General features: G+C 47.5%; 1 protein-coding gene across 1 annotated transcript in view; it reads left to right on the forward strand.

Moving 5' to 3' along the window:
* The window catches only part of CUL2 (cullin 2), a 419462-nt gene that overhangs the window by 391489 nt on the left and 7327 nt on the right, over positions 1 to 20646 (forward strand). The window contains exon 22 of the mRNA XM_030199038.1: positions 7260 to 7376. Coding sequence (XP_030054898.1) covers positions 7260 to 7376 — 117 coding nt within the window. The remainder of the gene's footprint in view (positions 1 to 7259; positions 7377 to 20646) is intronic.

Consider the following 20646-nt stretch of genomic DNA (forward strand, 5'->3'; position numbering starts at 1 on the left):
GACTTCGCCCACCCCCATTGTCACTGGCGGGCCGCGATCACCTCTTGCACCACCAGCCGCCAACGAACACCGCCTGTACTGACTGCCGTCCGTTCGCCGGCACCTACCTTCTAAACAGCTGATATGGGGAGCCCGCTTCCGACACCGTCGGCTAGGCTGCCAGCGCTGAAGATTGCGAGAGGTACCGACTGCGGGGCAGGGAGCGGAGCACCACACAGGCTGAGCAGCGAGATGGAAGGAGACAGCGAGAAGAACAGGTGAGAGGATCGAGCATCGGATGCACCACGAGGGAACGAAAAGACTGGGCCCAGTTGGACCTACTTCACCACACAGACTAAGAGGCTACGCTGAAATCGGCCTACCCGCGCGGCACTAGGGAGGTACAGGTGAAAGCCTGGCTCTTCTCTCAAGTGAGTACCTGGAGCAGGGTCACAGGTCGGGTGGCAGATTAACTCGCGGGAGAGATCCTAAGCTCTAGGAGGCCCTGCGCCGTTCCCTGCAGGGAGCAGAGGACCGTTGGTCACCTTGGAGCTGGGAAGGAGGGAGGAGCCCTGGAGCTTGGAGGGAGGGAGGGGGGATGGTCCGGGAGCTCAGGGGGGGGTGGCCTGGGAACTCGGAGGGAGGGGTGGCGGCCCTGGAGCTAGGGTGGGGGCGGAGCTAGGTGGGGGCAGGGCTAGGGTGGGGCCCCATCAAATTGGTCTGCACAGGGCCCCACACTTGCTAAGACCGGCCCTGTCTCTCTCCATGGGGTAACTCTACTAGATTGAAAGGCCTGCACTGTGGTCTGATCCTGACATGTTACTCCTGGAGGATCCTTGCAGTGTCCTTGATCAAGACATTGAATGTATTTTGCAAGAATGAATGTGTTTTTTTCTGAAGATGTAGAGATTCTGATAGCACAAATTGTGACATGGCCTTCTGTAATAAGATGAGGTTTGTGCTGGCTGTATGTTGGACAAGTCACAGCACAGAGATGATAGAGGCTGGTTTTTTTTAAAGTGGATATTAACTAAATAAACAAAGGCATCATCCAGAAAGAATACAGTAATTGTAGCAGCATCAAATCTAGTGAGGCCTGTATATATTTATTTATTTATTTATTTATTTATTTATTTATTTATTTATTTATTTATTTATTTATTTGGATTTTGCTCACACCTTTTTTCAGTAGTAGCTCAAGGTGAGTTACAGTCAGGTACACTGGGTATATATACCTGGCTAAACTCATCATACAGTTCCCACCAGATCCTGTGGTCATTTTAACAGTAGTCTTTTTTCCTCAAAAGCCTTTGTAAGAGATTTAGCTATATTTTTCTCAAATATAATCAAACATTTAAACAGCAAACACAGGGCAACAGATGCTCAGCACAGAATAAGAAATTGTCTTCGTTTTCCATCAGCAAGAACCCAAAGAACAATTTATCTCTATTTTGAATGAATAATCTGACTCCAGAATATAAGATACCATAAAAATAGATCTTAAAATCTTCTTTCATTATGTTCTCCAGAGTGAGTACAATTCATTCTGTCAATTAGAGTTCTACTACTACTACTACTATTTAGCATTTCTATAGCACTACAAGGCGTACGCAGCGCTGCACAAACATAGAAGAAAGACAGTCCCTGCTCAACATAGTAACATAGTAGATGACGGCAGAAAAAGACCTGCACGGTCTATCTAGTCTGCCCAACAAGATAAATTCATATGTGCTACTTCTTGTGTATACCTTACCTTGATTTGTATCTGCCATTTTCAGGACACAGACCGTAGAAGTCTTGCCCAGAACTAGCCCCATTTTCAGGACACAGACGGTAGAAGTCTTGCCCAGAACTAGTCCCACCACCCAAACACCAGCCCTGCCTCCCAATCTCGGCTAAGCTTCTGAGGATCCATTCCTTCTGCACTGGATTCCTTTATGTTTATCCCACGCATGCTTGAATTCCGCTACCGTTTTCATCTCCACCACCTCACGCGGGAGGGCATTCCAAGTATGTACCACTCTCTCCGTGAAAAAATACTTCCTGACATTTTTCTTCAGTCTGCCCCCCTTCAGTCTCATATCATGTCCTCTCGTTCTACCGCCCTCCCATCTCCGGAAAAGGTTCTTTGCGGATTAATACCTTTCAAATATTTGAACGTCTGTATCATATCACCCCTGTTTCTCCTTTCCTCCAGGGTATACATGTTCAGGTCCGCAAGTCTCTCCTCATACGTCTTGTAACGCAAATCCCATACCATTCTCGTAGCTTTTCTTTGCACCGCTTCCATTTTTTTAACATCCTTAGCAAGGTACGGCCTCCAGAACTGAACACAATACTCCAGTTGGAGCCTCACCAACGACTTAAACAGGGGCATCAACACCGCTTTCCTTCTGCTGGTCACACCTCTCTCTATACAGCCTAGCAACCTTCTGGCTACGGCCACTGCCCTGTCACACTGTTTTGTCACCTTCAGATCCTCAGATACTATCACCCCAAGATCCCTCTCCCCGTCCGTAACTATCAGACTCTCCCCGCCTAACACATACTTCTCCCGTGGATTTCTACTCCCTAAGTGCATCACTTTGCATTTTTTCGCATTGAATTTTAATTGCCAAACCTTAGACCATTCTTCTAGTTTCCGCAGATCCTTTTTCATGTTTGTCTCTCCCTCCCTGGTGTCCACTCTGTTCTCAAAGAGCTTACAATCTAATAGACAAAAAATAAAGTAAGCAAATCAAATCAATTAATGTGTACAGGACGGAGGAGAGGAGGGTAGGTGGAGGCAAGTGGTTACGAGTCAAAAGCAATGTTAAAGAGGTGGACTTTCAGTCTAGATTTAAAGGTGGCCAAGGATGGGGCAAGACGTAGGGGCTCAGGAAGTTTATTCCAGGCGTAGGGTGCAGCGAGACAGAAGGCGCGAAGTCTGGAGTTGGCAGTAGTGGAGAAGGGAACAGATAAGAAGGATTTATCCATGGAGCGGAGTGCACGGGAAGGGGTGTAGGGAAGGACAAGTGTGGAGAGATACTGGGGAGCAGCAGAGTGAGTACATTTATAGGTTAATAGAAGAAGTTTGAACAGGATGCGAAAACGGATAGGGAGCCAGTGAAGTGACTTGAGGAGAGGGGTAGTATGAGTAAAGCGACCCTGGCGGAAGACGAGACGGGCAGCAGAGTTTTGAACCGATTGGAGAGGGGAGAGGGTGACTAAGTGGGAGGCCAGCAAGAAGCAGATTGCAGTAGTCTAAACGAGAGGTGACAAGGATGTGGATGAGGGTTTTGGTAGAGTACTCGGAAAGAAAGGGGCGGATTTTACGGATGTTGTAAAGAAAGAAATGACAGGTCTTGGCGATCTGCTGGATATGAGCAGAGAAGGAGAGAGAAGAGTCAAAGATGACCCCAAGGTTTCGAGCTGAGGAGATAGGGAGAATGAGAGAGCCATCAACAGAAATAGAAAACGAGGGGAGTGGGGAGGTGGGTTTGGGGGGAAAAATGAGAAGCTCGGTTTTGGTCATGTTTAATTTCAGGTGGTGTTGAGACATCCCGACAGCAATGTCAGACAAGCACACTGAAATTTTGGTTTGTATGCAAGGTGAGATATCAGGGGTAGAAAGGTAGATTTGGGAGTCATCAGCATAGAGATGGTAGAAAAAGCCATGGGATGAGATTAATGAACCAAGGGAAGAAGTGTAGATGGAAAAGAGAAGGGGACCAAGAACAGAACCCTGAGGTACGCCGACAGGCAGGGGGATAGAAGTAGAAGAGGATCCACCAGATTGAACACTGAAGGTGCAGAGGGAGAGTTAGGAAGTGAACCAGGAAAGGACAGAGCCCTGGAATCCAAGTGAGAACAGGGTATCAAGGAGTATGCTGTGATCGACAGTGTCAAAAGCAGCGGAAAGGTCAAGAAGAATGAGGATGGAATAGAGACCTCTGGATTTAGCCAGTAATAGGTCAATGGAGACTTTAGTAAGCGCAGTTTTGGTTGAATGGAGAGGGCGAAAACCAGATTGTAGTGGGTCAAGAATAGCATGTGAGGAGAGAAAATCAAGGCAGCGGTGGTGAACAGCTTCTTAAAGAGAGTTGTGACCACAGCATGTTTAAAGGCAGTAGGGACAGTTGCAGTGGAAAGTGAGAGGTTGAGAATGTGACAGATAAAAGGAATAAGAGCAGGAGAGATGGCATTAAGAAGGTGGGTGGGAATGGGATCAGAGGAGCAGGTGGTACATTTTGAGGAAGAAAGGAGAAGTGTAGTTTCCTCTGTAGTAACTTCAGGAAAGGAGGAAAAGGAATGAGGGGAAGGAGAGAGAGGGGAACGGACTAGTGGAGGGAGAGGTAGCGAGGTAGAGAATTCAAGATTTATCTTTTGAACCTTGTCATGAAAGAATTCAGCAAGGGTCTGAGGAGATAATGAAGGGGGAGTTGGGGGAGGGGGCACCTTGAGGAGAGAGTTCAATGTGGTGAAGAGAAGTCGAGGGTTAGAGCCAAGAGAGTTGGTCAGTTGGATATAATAATCCTGTGTGGCTTGTAAAAGAGCAGATTGTAAGGAGGTCAGCATGAACTTAAAGTGTAAGAAATCAGCAAGGGCCCGAGATTTCCGCCAGAGGTGTTCGGTGGAGCGGGTACAGGAACGTAGGTAGCGGATATTAGAAGTCAGCCAAGGTTGGGGTTTTGTACGCCTTACAGGGCAGGTCATCAAAGGTGCAAGAGTGTCTAAGGCAGAGGATAGAGTATTGTTGTAAGAAGAAACAGCCTCGTTGACAGACGTGGATGGTGCCACAGTAGAGAGGAGGTTTGAAACATGGGAGGATAGAGATGAAGGGTCAATATCGTGAAGATTCCTAGATAAATTAGATAAGATAGGACGGGACTGGGAGGGAGGAGATTTAAGTGTGAAAGTTATAAGATGGTGATCAGAGAGGGGAAGATCAGAGGCAAGGAAACTAGAGGGTGAACAGTTGGAGGAGAAGATGAGATCAAGACAGTGACAATTTTGATGAGTGGGGGAGGTGGAGCATAGTTGGAGATTTAAGGAGGATGTTAAAGCCTTCCTTGCAATTCATCATTTTTTTTCTTGGGCATGTATACTTTAGTAGATGGTAACAAAGCCTCTGATGGCATGTCCAAAATACTGATTTTTGAATATCTTCGTAGGGAACAGTGACCTGAGAAAACTGATAAATTTTCATTTGAACCACTTCATTTTTCCCAACACTCCAATTTTCTGTGAGTAACATTACTATTTATGGGTTGATATTCAAAGCAATTTAACTGGCCAGAAATGGCTCCTGTCCGGTTAAATCAGTTGTTTGAGGCTAACCAGTCATTAACCGGTTAGTGCCGCTGAAAACGTCCTGTTAGCGCCTTTCTCAAAACCAGCTATTTTGGGGTGTTCTGGGTGCAGAGTCAGCACTTAACCAGCCAAGGTAACCACATAAAAGTTAGTCATATCTTTATGCGTGCCCCACAGCTGGTTAAGTGGTAAATATTGCATTTAACTGGCTATTCTTTAGCCGGCTCTGCAAACCCAGAAATAATGCCGAAACCTGGACATGGCCTGGCATTGAATTTCCAGGCATAACGACAGCGGCGATTAGCAAAACACTGAGTGCTGCTAGCTGAATATCAATCCCTTAGCATATCAAATTTCTCTAGATTTTTGCAGGGATCCAGTTTTCTGGTTAACCAGCCAGTTTTCCCAGTTGAGTTTTGACTAAGGTTTTTATCTGACCAAATACAACTTCAAACTTATGAAGATTGAAATATAGATTAAAGCATAATGGTTACTGTTCTGTTAAATATGCCTGGTTGCTAGAAAACAAAGCCTTCGACTGGGGGGAATGCAAAACCTGTCCATTCAAGAGAGACCAAACACTCCATACCATATGCGAAACTAATGCCTTGCTCGCCACTGATGTCACTGATCCAGGGGGCTGCTCTCACTGACTAACATGCTGATCCAGGCTGTTCTGCACTTCCTGCTCCACCAGGTTAGCCATACTTTCAAGCATGTTTCTCAGCAAAATGTTCTTTCACTCGGTTGTCATGTTCTGGCTTACAGCAGTCACCAGCAATTCTGGGCTTGGTAGAGGCAATCCATCCCCAGTATTCAAATTTACAACACTTGCTGAAACAATCCATAGTGAAGTCTGGATTTTCTTTGGATCAGTGTGACATATTCATGAACCATGTTGGCCAGCAGAGCATGTAAAGGTTCCAGTGGGATAATCCCTTTCCTTGCCTTTTGACAATTTTAATGTTAAATACAAAAAAAAAAAAATCCAAAAGCCATAGCACGATGGCTGAAATGCCGGTTTCACTTGCTGAGACATAGCAAGACCAGAACAACTTCTGGGTCAGCCATGATGGCAGCCACGGAAACTTAAGAGGAGCGCATTATGTTTGAGTTTTCTTGATAACACTTCCTCTTGTCCCAATCACCTCCTGGTAGAAATATAACTGACAGAATTCAAAAAGACTGGGATAAAAACAGAGAATCCTTTTCTAGGAAAACAAATGACATAAATGGGTGTAATCTACATGGAGCATCAGGTACAACTCTAAACAAGGGCAGAGAGGAGGTAACTATCATGTTCAGTACAGAGCGGCAGGTATGACTCTAAACCACCTTGCTCGGCAGACTAAATGGACCATACTGGTCTTTATTTTTTTTTTTTTTTGATTTTCTCACACCTTTTCAGTAGTATCTCAAGGTGAGTTACATTCAGGTACACTACCATCTGTTACTATGCTATTGTATTTTGGGACCCTACTCACACATTGTAAGTCAGTCTAGTTAAGAAACTGTCCTTTTCAGGAATTGATAGTGTGATTAATGTTGGAAGAGGAAGAAAACTGTTTTTTTTTTTAACCTCAAAAAGACATTTTATGTGGACAAGTGTTACAGAACAGCTGTGCTGTGGTAGTTCAAAATTAATAACATATTTTAGGAGCTGACCAAAGAAAGATTAGTACTGCAAAGGAGTATTTAGAGCCAGATGTCTGAGAGGATTTTTTCAACATTTATGTTTTGATGGTGATGGAGGGAATATGCAGACTGTACAAGTGACTCGGGGGCACTATCATCTTAGATTAGTTTCATCTAATTTTTCAGAAGGCTTCATTTATTAGCTACATTGTTAATGAATAGCTAACAGTATTTTGGGTTTCTGTATTGCTAGCATGTTTTGTTTTGCTAGAGCTGGTAAGGTGAAGTATTTGTCAGATGCAGATTAGTAACCTGATAATTTTAATATAGCCACTATTCATTTTGCATTTTAGGAGGTGGAACAGACCAGAAGTGCCGTAGATGAAGACAGGAAAATGTATCTTCAAGCTGCTATAGTCCGTATTATGAAAGCACGTAAACTATTGCGGCACAATGCTCTAATTCAAGAGGTAAAAGAGAATTTTCATTATAATAATAAATTGACTTCACTCAATGTACAGTTTCAACTCAGATAGTTTATGAACTGATAAGTGATTTAAGAATTGTAGAGCTATTTCAGAAGTTGGTGAGCCTGGCATTGCTTTTTCTATAGCACTTTGAGTGACCTAAGGGTACAGTTGGTTAGGGTAAACTGCTTCTAGCATCTTGTATCATATAGGACAGAGCTGTGGTGCTTTAACATGGAGAAGAACAAGAGGATAATTGTAAATAGATTTCCTTATCCTACTATGTAGTCCAGAGAAGTGGGCTGTGCCATTCAACCAACAGATGAAGGCAGAGAACACTGACTTTAGGTGATGTCAGCAGTAGTATAAGGAGTGGTGCAACCTGGAACTTATCTCTATTCTCTGCCTCAAACAAATAGTTGCAGCTTGGCCTAATGCAGCAGAACTCTTTCAGGCAGCCTTCCCAGGTTTTCCACCTTCCCTTATGATAGTGGTAACTAAGATGACCACTATTCAGGTGAAGGGGGCATAGCCCTAAAATATTCACAGGACAAGAAAGTGGAGGTTCAGTTCTGAAACAGGCCTTTGCATCATTCATGCTGTGTACAGGTGACTATATCAAAGGTTATGTGGCCCACACTTTTCTCTGGTGGACCCAGCAGCTGCTGTAAATCCCAGATAATGGCACACCTGGATTCCAGGGTGGTATTTCTGGCTGATGTTTGACCTAGTCCAGATTGTGTCTAGAACCATGGTTTCTATAATTGTGGTTTGGCAGTGGTTGTGGGCCTGCAGTTAGTCAGCTGACTTGGCCTCCAAGGCATGCCTCAGTAAGCTGCTCTTCAAGGATGCTTTGTGGGGGAAGACCTTAAGAAGTTGGTTAAAGACCTAGGGCAGACAAGAACTCGGAGGCCACCTAAGAATCAGACTCTGTGCAAGGGTCTTTGGGTCAATTTGATCAAAAGAAGTAGGGTGCACTTGGTCAAGTAGGCGGACTTCCTCCTTCTGTTAGTCTTTGAGCAGGTTCAAGAAGTCAGTCTTTTTGGGATGTTGTAACTCATATGATTGTAAGGGGTCCTACTTCACAGGAGGATAAGGGACCCAGTGAGTTACCTACCTACCTACTACTACTACTATCTAGCATTTCTATAGTGCTACAAGGCATACGCAGCGCTGCACAAACATAGAAGAAAGACAGTCCCTGCTCAAAGAGCTTACAATCTAATAGACAAAAAATAAAGTAATCAAATCAATTAATGTGTACAGGAAGGAGGAGAGTAGGGTAGGTGGAGGCGAGTGGTTACGAGTCAAAAGCAATGTTAAAGAGGTGGGCTTTCAGTCTAGATTTAAAGGTGGCCAAGGATGGGGCAAGAGGTAGGGGCTCAGGAAGTTTATTCCAGGCGTAGGGTGCAGCGAGACAGAAGGCGCAAAGGGTACAACTGGGAGGGCACGTCAGTCTGTTCTACTCAAAGATCATTGGGTGCTCAAGGTGATCAGCAGGGTTACATATTAGAATATACATAACCCATTTCTAATACCTTTATGGTATACCTCTTGTAGACTGGCACAGAAGAGGGCAGCAGTTGACAAAAGTGAACAGCTCTGCCTCTGCCGGTGGGACCTAGGGACTCCTGCAAGCTCTACCAGCACCACCCCTCTCTTTATTTTTGCTGCCTGTAGGACCTGAGAAATCTTGCCAGCTCTTAATCACAGCTGCTCCTTTCTTCTACCAGATTGGAACCTGGGAACTCCCACCAGCACTTTAAATGCTGCTCCTGTTCTCTTCCAGCTGAAAGACCTGGGAACTCATGCTGACTCTTCAGGCTGCTGTTGCTGCTCTGTATAGGGAGTGACAAACTGAGTCAAATAGCAGCAGAATAAGAGACTGGAGATAAGGGCGGTGGAAGGAGGAGAGACTTGGATTATAGGATAGGAGGAGTGAGAAGGGTAGGAGACCAAAAGGAAGAAGAAGGAGATGATGAAGGAGTAGATGGGAGTATGAAGCCATTTAAGGGGAAGAAGGAAATTTAAAATCATTGAAAGATATAATTGAGGCATATTTGTTAATTTCTTTTCTGTACAATTATAGAAACTTGAACTATTATCTGTTAACAAAAAAGAACAGAAATCAACTATTATACATCCTAATGTATGAAGATATGCAAACAGATGCAATATTCTACAGCAACTCAAACTTGATAGAAAATAGTATAACCCTTATTGTAGAATCTACAGCTGAGCCTGCAGGTAACTGGGGACATAGTAACATAGTATACAACAGCAGATAGACACACATGATCCCTCTTGAACCCATCTAGACCTGGAGCTTTCCCTGTAGGTAGAGTTTTAATCGCCTGTAAAAAGCTCCTTGGTTGTAATTTCGCTATTCACTTCAGCTCACTGTGCTGGCGTCAATGTAGGCATATGAATACTCTCTAAATATTCAACAATAGCATTGTCAGATATTTGGGGATCTGCCTGATGATAAAGCCAATAAAATTGCCTAAAACACTCCCAAATCTCAGAGAAGTGAGTCAAGCTCCATCAGCAGCCTTCACTTGGAAGACCCCTCTCTGCACCTGAATTTTGCAGTGCTTGACAGTTACTGTCCTGCCCATTTTGTTAGAATGTCATAGGTGACTTCTTTTATTCTAGAGTTTGCATAAGCAATACATCCTGTTGTAACCTGCAAAAAGGTTTCTATACATTTTAACTAAGCCTGTCTGTGTTGGGTTTCTGAAGTCTGAATGTGGAATTTAAACTTAAGTATTAGGTTATCTAACTTTTGTTTACATGGACTAGCCTGTTGAAGAAATTGGCCTTTATTGCATTTTGCTGTTATTTTGTACTTTTTTATATAAATTTAGAGTTGAGTACCAGCTTAATGGTAAAGAAGTAGGGTGGGAACCAGGGAAGCCAAGGGTTCAAATCCCATTTCTCCCTCTAATGCAAGTCATTTCACCGTCAATTGCCTCTTGGCTCATGTACCCAAACTTGTCTTGAGCTTGGATTTGAAAAAGATGACTAATCTAAAATCCAAATCTTGGATAAAAAGTGTGTGTTAAATATCTGTAGGATGAAACATTTTGTGATTCCTTTCGTAAAGTTTTAGAGTCTTATATAGAGCATAATTTGAACTCTGGAACCTTTGTTGTCTATTGGGATTATCTGGGATGCTCTAAAAGTGGTTGCTAAAGGTCATTTTCTTCAACAGGCCAGTTCACGTAAACAAAAGTTAGAAAACCTAATACTTAGTTTAAATCCGACATTCAGACTTTAGAAGCCCAACATAGACAGTCTGAGTTAAAATGTATAGAAACCTTTTTGCAGGTTACAACAGGATGTATTGTGCTGGGCAGACTTATACGGTCTGTGCCAGAGCCGGTGGTGGGAGGCGGTGCTGGTGGTTGGGAGGCGGGGATAGTGCTGGGCAGACTTATACGGTCTGTGCCCTGAAAAAGACAGGTACAAATCAAGGTAAGGTATACACAAAAAATGGCACATGTGAGTTTATCTTGTTGGGCAGACTGGGTGGACCGTGCAGGTCTTTTTCTGCCGTCATCTACTATGTTACTATGTATTGCTTACGCAAACACTAGATCAACAGAAGTCACCTATGAGCATTTGTAAGCTCTTTGAGCAGGGACTGTCTTTCTTCTATGTTTGTGCAGCGCTGCGTATGCCTTGTAGCGCTATAGAAATGCTAAATAGTAGTAGTAGTAGTAGCATTCTAACAAAGGACTTAGACTCTTGGAAAATTCTCTCTTAGCCACAATAACCCTGCAGTTTCCTTCTCCTCCACTGGGCTTCCAGTTGAATCAGAGCTGTCTTTTCTTTGATACAATACCATGAAAAATTCACAGCTACATAGGGATTAGAAATCTACCCGTCTAGCCATGCAACCCTGCCCTTGATCAGAAGCCACAGACCGCTATGCTTTTTGAGCCTGACAGTACTTATCATCTAACAATGCACAGGACTTCCTCTTTTCTTTATATATATACAGTATATATATATATATATATATATATATATATATATATATATATAGTACACTTACAACAATAATAAAGTAAAAGGACTTCTTATTCATTATAATTGTGATGACAGCTCAACTCTGTTACTTCAGACAATGCACACATTATTATTTTAACACTCAGAAATTTCCATGACACCACCTGCCAAACAAACAGGATAGCAGAGCTTTTTCCAGCATACCTCAATCTCCCTCCCTACGCTCATTCTTCCAATACTGGGAAGTAATAGCAGCAGCAGTGAGACCCTCTCTATACAGAGTTCCTTTCCAATAAGAGGTTTGGGTTGGAGCCTATATGAGATATGAATGCAGCTTGGATTAGAGAAACAGAAGGGGATATCTCTCTGCAGGGAGAACAGCCTTGTTTCTTGTGACCCCATTTTGGGTTATAGCCTACAGTTTTGGAACAGGTAAAATGTAGAACTTTGTTCTTCGTTCACCATGGAAAGCAGGGAATGGCAGTACTGGATAGTAAATGTGTTAGAGAGCCCCATCTCAATAAGTAACATTGAGAGTAATCCTGTCTAATCATGGGCTTGCCACTCTTGCTACTAATAGCACCTTGACAAAGGGATAGTATCAAGTTCACAGGTACTGTACATTGTCAGTGACTGAGCTGATAGAAGTCACATAGTATCTCTAAGAATGTGTTTATTGCCTGAAATAACTGTGTTGATCCATTGTCATACATAATCAAAATCTGAACAAAATAAAATAATATAATTATGTTTTTATTGTATCTATTTAGTTGTAGGTGGAATGTAAATTTTTATATAAATATAATGAATAGAGATCACAGCATAAGAGTTGCCCTACTGGCTCAGACCCCTCCCCCCCCCCCCCCCCCCCCCCCCTCAAAGTAGCAAGATTCTATGCTATTTAACCCAGGGAAAAGCAATGGCTTTCCCCAGGTCTACCTTAATAACAGTATATGGACTTCTAGATGTTTGTCCAAACCTTTTTTAAACCCAGCTGCATTAACTACTTTTTACCATTTTTCTCCTATTTGTTTTAAATATGCTACTATGTAACTTCATGGAGTATTCCATAGTCTTTGTACATCTTGAAAGAATAAGCAGTCAATTCACGTTTACCTGTTCCACTCCATTAAAGATTTTATAGACCTCTATGACATCTTCCTTTAGCTGTCTCTTCTCCAAGCTGAAGAGCCCTAACCTCTTTAGTCTCACCTCGTATAAGAGTTGTTCTATCCCTCTTTCAGTGTAAGATTTTGAGAGTACTCTCTGTTTGTAGAAACATTTAAAAAATGCAAGCAGTTATGGATTTACGAACAAAAAAAATTCATGGTGCAGTTATATTAAAAGGATACTGTCAAGCATTAATGGCCCTGAAAAGAGGGCATCCTGCCCATTGATGTTCACATAGTCCAGAAGGTGCAGTGGTCTGTGTCCCCTAATAAAGTGATGAACTAGATGGCTAGGTTCCTAATCCCCAAGTAATTGTGACCAAACATTTATGGCATTTTATCCAAGATTATCACGTCGCTGCAAGTGATCTGGAGTAGTGAGCCCTTGGGCTGCTGCCAGAGACCAGCAGTAGCAGGAAGACCACCCAACAGGAAGCGCGGACAAACACCAACAGGCTGGACTGTAACCAAAAGCTGGAGCGGACTTGTCTTGGCTGGACTGGAACCACAAGCTGGAGCGGACTTGGCTTGGCTGGACTGGAACCACAAGCAGGAGCGGAGTTGTCTTGACTGGACTGGAATCACAAGCTGGAGCGGACTTGGCTTGGCTGGACTGGAACCACAAGCTGGAGCAGGCTTGACTGGACTGGAACCACAAGCTGGAGCGGGCTTGGCTTGACTGGACTGGAATCACAAGCTGGAGCGGACTTGGCTTGGCTGGACTGGAACCAGATTGAAGTACTCAGGCAAGGCAGACATGAACGGGTAAGGGCTAAAACTAAGCACAACCAGGGTGGAACAAGCAGGCAGGGAACTATAGCAGAAGACAGACAGATCAGGGAAACCATAAGGAACTGGAGCTAGGCAGAACAGGTACAGCAGCAGGGAACTAAAGTTAAAGACACACAGGGCTGAAACAGCAGGAGGGAAACTAGAACTGACAATGAGCAAAACAGCAACAAACAGTAAGGAACTGAAGCTAGGCAGAGCAGATACAGCAGCAAGGAACTGAAGTTAAAGACACACAGGGCTTGAAACAGCAGGAGGGAAACTAGAACTGATAATGAGCAAATCAGCAACTAACAATAAGGAACTGAAGCTAGGCAGAGCAGATACAGCAGTAAGGAACTAAAGTTAAAGACACCCAAGGCAAGAACAAACAGAAGAAACTAAAGCTAAGGACACACAAAGCAGATACTAGCAGAGCTAGAGCAGCAACAAACACTCTCAGACAAAAGCATATCTGAAGACCTCTGTTGCAAAGGCAAAGCCTGAAAGTTCCCAGGTGCTTAATAAGGCAATTACAGGTGATGTCACCAGTGAGGCTTGACAGCAGAGCCACCGGGGCAAGTCTGGAAAGCTGGAACATCAGGAATGGAACCTGGAAGACATCTGGGAAACAGGAAAAAACAGTCCACTACAACCACAGGGCCCGGTCACCTGGAGGCAAGGTGAGTGTAGGCATGGAATAAAGTCACAGTCGTGACACAGATAGAGACCAGGTCTGATTGAGATGGAAGCCCATAAGAGTAGAAGGAAACTGCGGCACTGAAAAAAATTTCCTGTAAAACTAGCATTTATACTTTGCCTTAGAAGTTTGAAGGTTGTAGAACATCACTGTGACATGCAGCATAGGCTGATATAAGCATCCAGTTTTAGGATAGGCAGTGTAATGGTGTGGGCCACTGGAGCAATGGCCCTACCAATATTTTACCTGATGCTTAGCCATTAAAGATCTTGGGGGTGAGACCAGAGATTTGCTTGTTTGGCCCCTCCATCCCAAAAGGTGTTTTGCAGCCCCTGAGTTTGTGTCTGTCAGTGAATCAGCCAATCGTGTTTTTAGGAGTCTGTTTACTAATTTGCATTAGTTGGCAGCTTGTGCTAAGATCCATATTAAATCATTTTTATTGATGACAAAGGACCAAACAAGGTATTCCAAACACAAAATGCACATAGCAACATGATGTAACCAACCAACATATGGAAAGGTAACAAGCTATTATTACCTGTCATCAACATTTTACCATTTTCATCCTCCCCTACCTCCCTAAGCTTACATAGCGTAAAAATAAGAGCAAGCATAGGACCCCCCCCGTCCTCCCCTCCCCCCCCCCCCCCATTTTTGCTGGACTGTCTCATATTCAATAAGATCTCTCGTCTCTCCCAACAGATGTTCCAGACAGATAACTCCCCTACCTTCCCAAAAACAAAATGTGATATTGTCCCACCCTGGTTGAAAAGAAACATTCCCCCTAATTGGAAGCTGATCAGTTGCCCTAGGATCCCCACCAAAATCCGCCATATAGCCTGCATGGTGGGGGTAACAGCAATTTCTCAGAGGACAAGCAGGCTGCTTGTTCTCACGACTGGGTGACGTCCGCGGCAACCCCCACCAACCGGAAGAAGCTTCGCGGGCGGTCCGCACGCAGGGCACGCCCACCTCGTATGTGCGGCCGTCTTCCCGCCAGTCTTGTTTTTTCCGCGCTGGAGAGAGTCGTGCGTCGCCGCTCTCTCGTCAGCCCCGAAAAACCGTCACGTTTTCGCAAATTTTCTTGTTTTTTGTTCTTTGTTTCTGGTCCCGTGCGTACCGGACTCCTTTTTTTGTAAAAAAAAAAAAAAAAAGAGTGAACGCACTTGGTTTTCCCTCGTTTTCTAGCGGGGGCGTCGCGTTGCGGCCTTGTGGCCGCGCGGTCGTTTTATTTTTCGAGGTGTGATTTACCGCCACCATCGACGACTTTAATTTCGCCGACGCGATTTTTCCGTCGATGTCCTCGAAGGTCCCGAGTGGATTTAAGAAGTGTGGTCGGTGCAGCCGGCCTATCTCGCAGACCGACACCCACGCTTGGTGCCTCCACTGCCTCGGGCCGGAGCACAATATCAAGTCGTGCTCTTTGTGTCTTGGTCTCCGGAAACGGACTCAGGTTGCGAGGCAAGTTCTACGGGACCGTCTTTTTGGAACTTGCGCCGGCCCCTCGACGTCGACCTCAACGGCATCGGTATCGACGGCCGGTTCTTCGGTACCGGTATCGATGTCAGCGAAATCGGCACCGATGGCATCGACCCCAGGAGCACAGGTCCCGTCGGCCCGCCGGTCCTCCGGTGAAGGTAGGGGTGAGAGGCCGCGTGGGCAATCGGCCCCGGTCACTCCCTCTGCCCATGGCCCTCGGGACCGAACCCTGTCTGACCCGGTTCCTCGAGACCGAGGGGGATCGACCTCCTCCTCCTCCGTTCCACCTGGCGCCGATGACGGGCACCGCAAAAAATCAAAGAAGCACCGTCATCGGTCGCCTTCGATGCACCCGGCTATCGGTGCCGGCGAGGAGTCGACGCCGAAGCGTCCGCGTCGAGAGGAGAGATCCCCTTCGGTAGTGGAGGTACCGACGCGTCAGGGTCCCAGCACTTCGGTGCAGTCTCCTGGACCCGAGCAGTTTCCGGCACCGACACCTCTACCGGCCCCCCCCCCGTCTTTCCCGACAGCGGGCCTGGACGAGTGCCTCCGAGCCATCCTTCCGGGGATCCTGGAAGGGCTGATGCGCCAGGCTGTGCCGGCGCCGGGGGTGCTTGCGCCCTCGGCGCCGTTGACTGTGGCGCCGGCGAGCTCTAGACCGGTGCCGAGGCCTTCGACACCGCCGCCGCTTGCGGCGCCGGTCTCGACCGCCACGCAGGTGGAGTCGACGTCGATGGAGGGAGCTTCGTCCCCGCCGGCGCGGGAGTCCACCGCTCGACGACACCGAGGCCTCGGTGCCTCGACGTCGAGCCGGGCCCGGTTAAGGACTCAGCTGCATGAGCTTATGTCCGATACCGAGGAAGAGGCCTCGTGGGGGGAAGAGGAGGACCCCAGATATTTCTCCTCAGAGGAGTCTGCGGGCCTTCCCTCTGACCCCACGCCTTCACCAGAGAGGAAGCTCTCGCCTCCTGAGAGCCTCTCCTTTGCCTCCTTTGTAAGGGACATGTCCATTTGCATTCCCTTCCCCGTGGTCTCTGTGGATGAGCTGAGGGCTGAGATGCTCGAGGTTCTCGACTATCCATCACCACCTAGAGAGTCCTCCACGGTGCCGTTGCACAATGTCCTCAAAGAGACACTGCTTCGGAACTGGATGAGACCATTATCTAATCCCATCATTCCCAAGAAAGCAGAGTCCCAGTACAGAATCCACTCGGACCCAGAGTTAATGCGGCCCCAATTGCCCCATGACTCGGCGGTCGTGGATTCTGCTCTCAAGAGGGCACGGAGTTCGAGGGATACCACCTCGGCACCCCCGGGGCGGGAGTCTCGCACTCTGGACTCGTTTGGGAGGAAGGCCTACCAATCCTCCATGCTCGTGACCTGCATCCAGTCGTACCATCTCTATACGAGCATCCACATGCGGAACAATGTGAAGCAACTGGCGGACCTGGTCGATAAGCTCCCGCCGGAGCAGTCCAGGCCTTATCAGGAGGTGGTCAGGCAGCTGAAGGCGTGCAGAAAGTTCCTGTCCAGGGGTATCTATGACACCTGTGACGTGGCATCTCGTGCTGCGGCCCAAGGTATAGTGATGCGCAGGCTCTCATGGCTGCGTGCCTCTGACCTGGACAACCACACCCAGCAGAGACTGGCCGACGTCCCTTGCCGGGGGGATAATATTTTTGGTGAGAAGGTCGAGCAGCTGGTGGACCAACTGCATCAGCGGGAAACCGCCCTCGACAAGCTCTCCCACCGGGCGCCTTCAGCATCCACCTCAGCAGGTGGACGTTTTTCCTGGGCCCGGCAGGCTGTGCCCTATTCTTTTGCAAAGCGTAGGTACACCCAGCCGGCCCGAAGGCCTCGTCAGGCACAGGGACAGCCCCAGCGCGCTCGTTCTCGTCAACAGCGTATGCCTAAGCAGCCCCCTGCGCCTCCACAGCAAAAGCCAGGGATGGCTCCACGGGATGGAGCCACGGGAACACAGCCGCCCTCAAAGTGTCCGTACCGGACGATCTGCCGGTCGGGGGGAGGTTAAGATTTTTTCACCAAAGGTGGCCTCTCATAACCTCCGACCAGTGGGTTCTCCAAATAGTGCGGTGCGGATGCGCCCTGAATTTGGCCTCCCTGCCACCAAATTGTCCTCCGGGAGCTCAATCCTTCAGCTCCCATCACAAGCAGGTACTTGCAGAGGAACTCTCCGCCCTTCTCAGCGCCAATGCGGTCGAGCCCGTACCACCCGGGCAGGAAGGGCAGGGATTCTATTCCAGGTACTTCCTTGTGGAAAAGAAAACAGGGGGGATGCGTCCCATCCTAGACCTGAGAGGCCTGAACAAATTCCTGGTCAAAGAAAAGTTCAGGATGCTTTCCTTGGGCACCCTTCTGCCAATGATTCAGAAAAACGATTGGCTATGTTCCCTGGATTTAAAGGACGCATACACTCACATCCCGATACTGCCAGCTCACAGACAGTATCTCAGATTCCGCCTGGGCGCACGGCACTTTCAGTATTGTGTGCTGCCCTTTGGGCTCGCCTCTGCCCCACGAGTGTTTACCAAGTGCCTCGTGGTGGTGGCGGCGTATCTACGCAAGCTGGGAGTGCACGTGTTCCCATATCTCGACGATTGGCTGGTCAAGAACACCTCGGAGGCAGGAGCCCTCCGGTCCATGCAGTGCACTATTCAACTCCTGGAGCTGCTGGGGTTTGTGATAAATTACCCAAAGTCCCATCTCCAGCCAACCCAGTCTCTGGAATTCATAGGAGCTCTGCTGAATACCCAGACGGCTCAGGCCTTCCTTCCCGAAGCGAGGGCCAACAACCTCCTGTCCCTGGCTTCGCAGACCAGAGCGTCTCAGCAGGTCACAGCTCGGCAGATGTTGAGACTTCTGGGTCATATGGCCTCCACAGTTCATGTGACTCCCATGGCTCGTCTTCACATGAGATCTGCTCAATGGACCCTAGCTTCCCAGTGGTTCCAAGCCACCGGGCATCTAGAAGATGTCATCCGCCTCTCCACCAGTTGCCGCACTTCACTGCTCTGGTGGACCATTCGGACCAATTTGACCCTGGGACGTCCATTCCAAATTCCGCAGCCCACGAAAGTGCTGACGACGGATGCTTCTCGCCTGGGGTGGGGAGCTCATGTCGATGGGCTCCACACCCAGGGTCTGTGGTCCCTCCAGGAAAAGGATCTGCAGATCAACCTCCTGGAGCTCCGAGCGATCTGGAACGCACTGAAGGCTTTCAGAGATCGGCTGTCCTGCCAAATTATCCAAATTCGGACAGACAATCAGGTTGCAATGTATTACACCAACAAGCAGGGGGGCACCGGATCTCGCCCCCTGTGTCAGGAAGCCGTCGGGATGTGGCGTTGGGCCCGCCGGTTCGGCATGCTTCTCCAAGCCACATACCTGGCAGGCGTAAACAACAGTCTGGCCGACAGACTGAGCAGAGTCATGCAACCGCACGAGTGGTCGCTTCATTCCAGAGTGGTACGCAAGATCTTCCGAGAGTGGGGCACCCCCTCGGTGGACCTTTTCGCCTCTCAGACCAACCACAAGCTGCCTCTGTTCTGTTCCAGACTACAGGCACACGGCAGGCTAGCGTCGGATGCCTTTCTCCTCCATTGGGGAACCGGCCTCCTGTATGCTTATCCTCCCATACCTTTGGTGGGGAAGACCTTACTGAAGCTCAAGCAAGACCACGGCACCATGATTCTGATAGCGCCCTTTTGGCCCCGTCAGATCTGGTTCCCTCTTCTTCTGGAGTTGTCCTCAGAAGAACCATGGAGATTGGAGTGTTTTCCGACTCTCATCTTGCAGAACGACGGAGCGTTGCTGCACCCCAACCTTCAGTCCCTGGCTCTCACGGCCTGGATGTTGAGGGCGTAGACTTCACTGCGTTGGGTCTGTCTGAGGGTGTCTCCCGTGTCTTGCTTGCCTCTAGGAAGGATTCCACTAAAAAGAGTTACTTTTTCAAGTGGAGGAGGTTTGTCGTTTGGTGTGAGAGCAAGGCCCTAGAACCTCGTTCTTGCCCTGCACAGAACCTGCTTGAATACCTTCTGCACTTATCAGAGTCTGGCCTCAAGACCAACTCAGTAAGGAATCACCTTAGTGCGATTAGTGCTTACCATTATCGTGTGGAAGGTAAAGCCATCTCTGGAGAGCCTTTAGTCGTTCGATTCATGAGAGGCTTGCTTTTGTCAAAGCCCCCTATCAGGCGTCCTGCAGTGTCATGGGATCTCAACGTCGTCCTCACCCAGCTGATGAAACCTCCTTTTGAGCCACTGAATTCCTGCCATCTGAAGTACTTGACCTGGAAGGTCATTTTCTTGGTGGCAGTTACTCAGCTCGTAGGGTCAGTGAGCTTCAAGCCCTGGTAGCTGATGCTCCATATACCAAATTTCATCACAACAGAGTAGTGCTCTGCACCCACCCCAAGTTCCTGCCGAAGGTGGTGTCGGAGTTCCATCTTAACCAGTCAATTGTCTTGCCAACATTCTTCCCCAGGCCGCATACCCGCCCTGCTGAACGTCAGTTGCACACATTGGACTGCAAGAGAGCATTGGCCTTCTACTTGGAGCGGACATAGCCCCACAGACAGTCCGTCCAATTGTTTGTTTCTTTCGACCCTAACAGGCTAGGGGTCGCTGTCGGGAAACGCACCATCTCCAATTGGGTAGCAGATTGCATTTCCTTCACTTACGCCCAGGCTGGGCTGGCTCTTGAGGGTCATGTCACGGCTCATAGTGTTAGAGCCATGGCAGCGTCAGTGGCCCACTTGAAGTCAGCCACTATTGAAGAGATTTGCAAGGCTGCGACGTGGTCATCTGTCCACACATTCACATCACATTACTGCCTCCAGCAGGATACCCGACGTGACAGTCGGTTCGGACAGTCGGTGCTGCAGAATCTGTTTGGGGTGTAAATCCAACTCCACCCTCCAGGACCCGAATTTATTCTGGTCAGGCTGCACTCTCAGTTAGTTGTTCTTCGTAGGTCAATTTCTGTTATACCCTCGCCGTTGCGAGGTTCAATTGACCTGGGTTCTTGTTTTGAGTGAGCCTGAGAGCTAGGGATACCCCAGTCGTGAGAACAAGCAGCCTGCTTGTCCTCGGAGAAAGTGAATGATACATACCTGTAGCAGGTG

Source organism: Microcaecilia unicolor, chromosome 1 (assembly GCF_901765095.1).
Source record: "Microcaecilia unicolor chromosome 1, aMicUni1.1, whole genome shotgun sequence".
Classification (NCBI taxonomy): domain Eukaryota; kingdom Metazoa; phylum Chordata; class Amphibia; order Gymnophiona; family Siphonopidae; genus Microcaecilia; species Microcaecilia unicolor.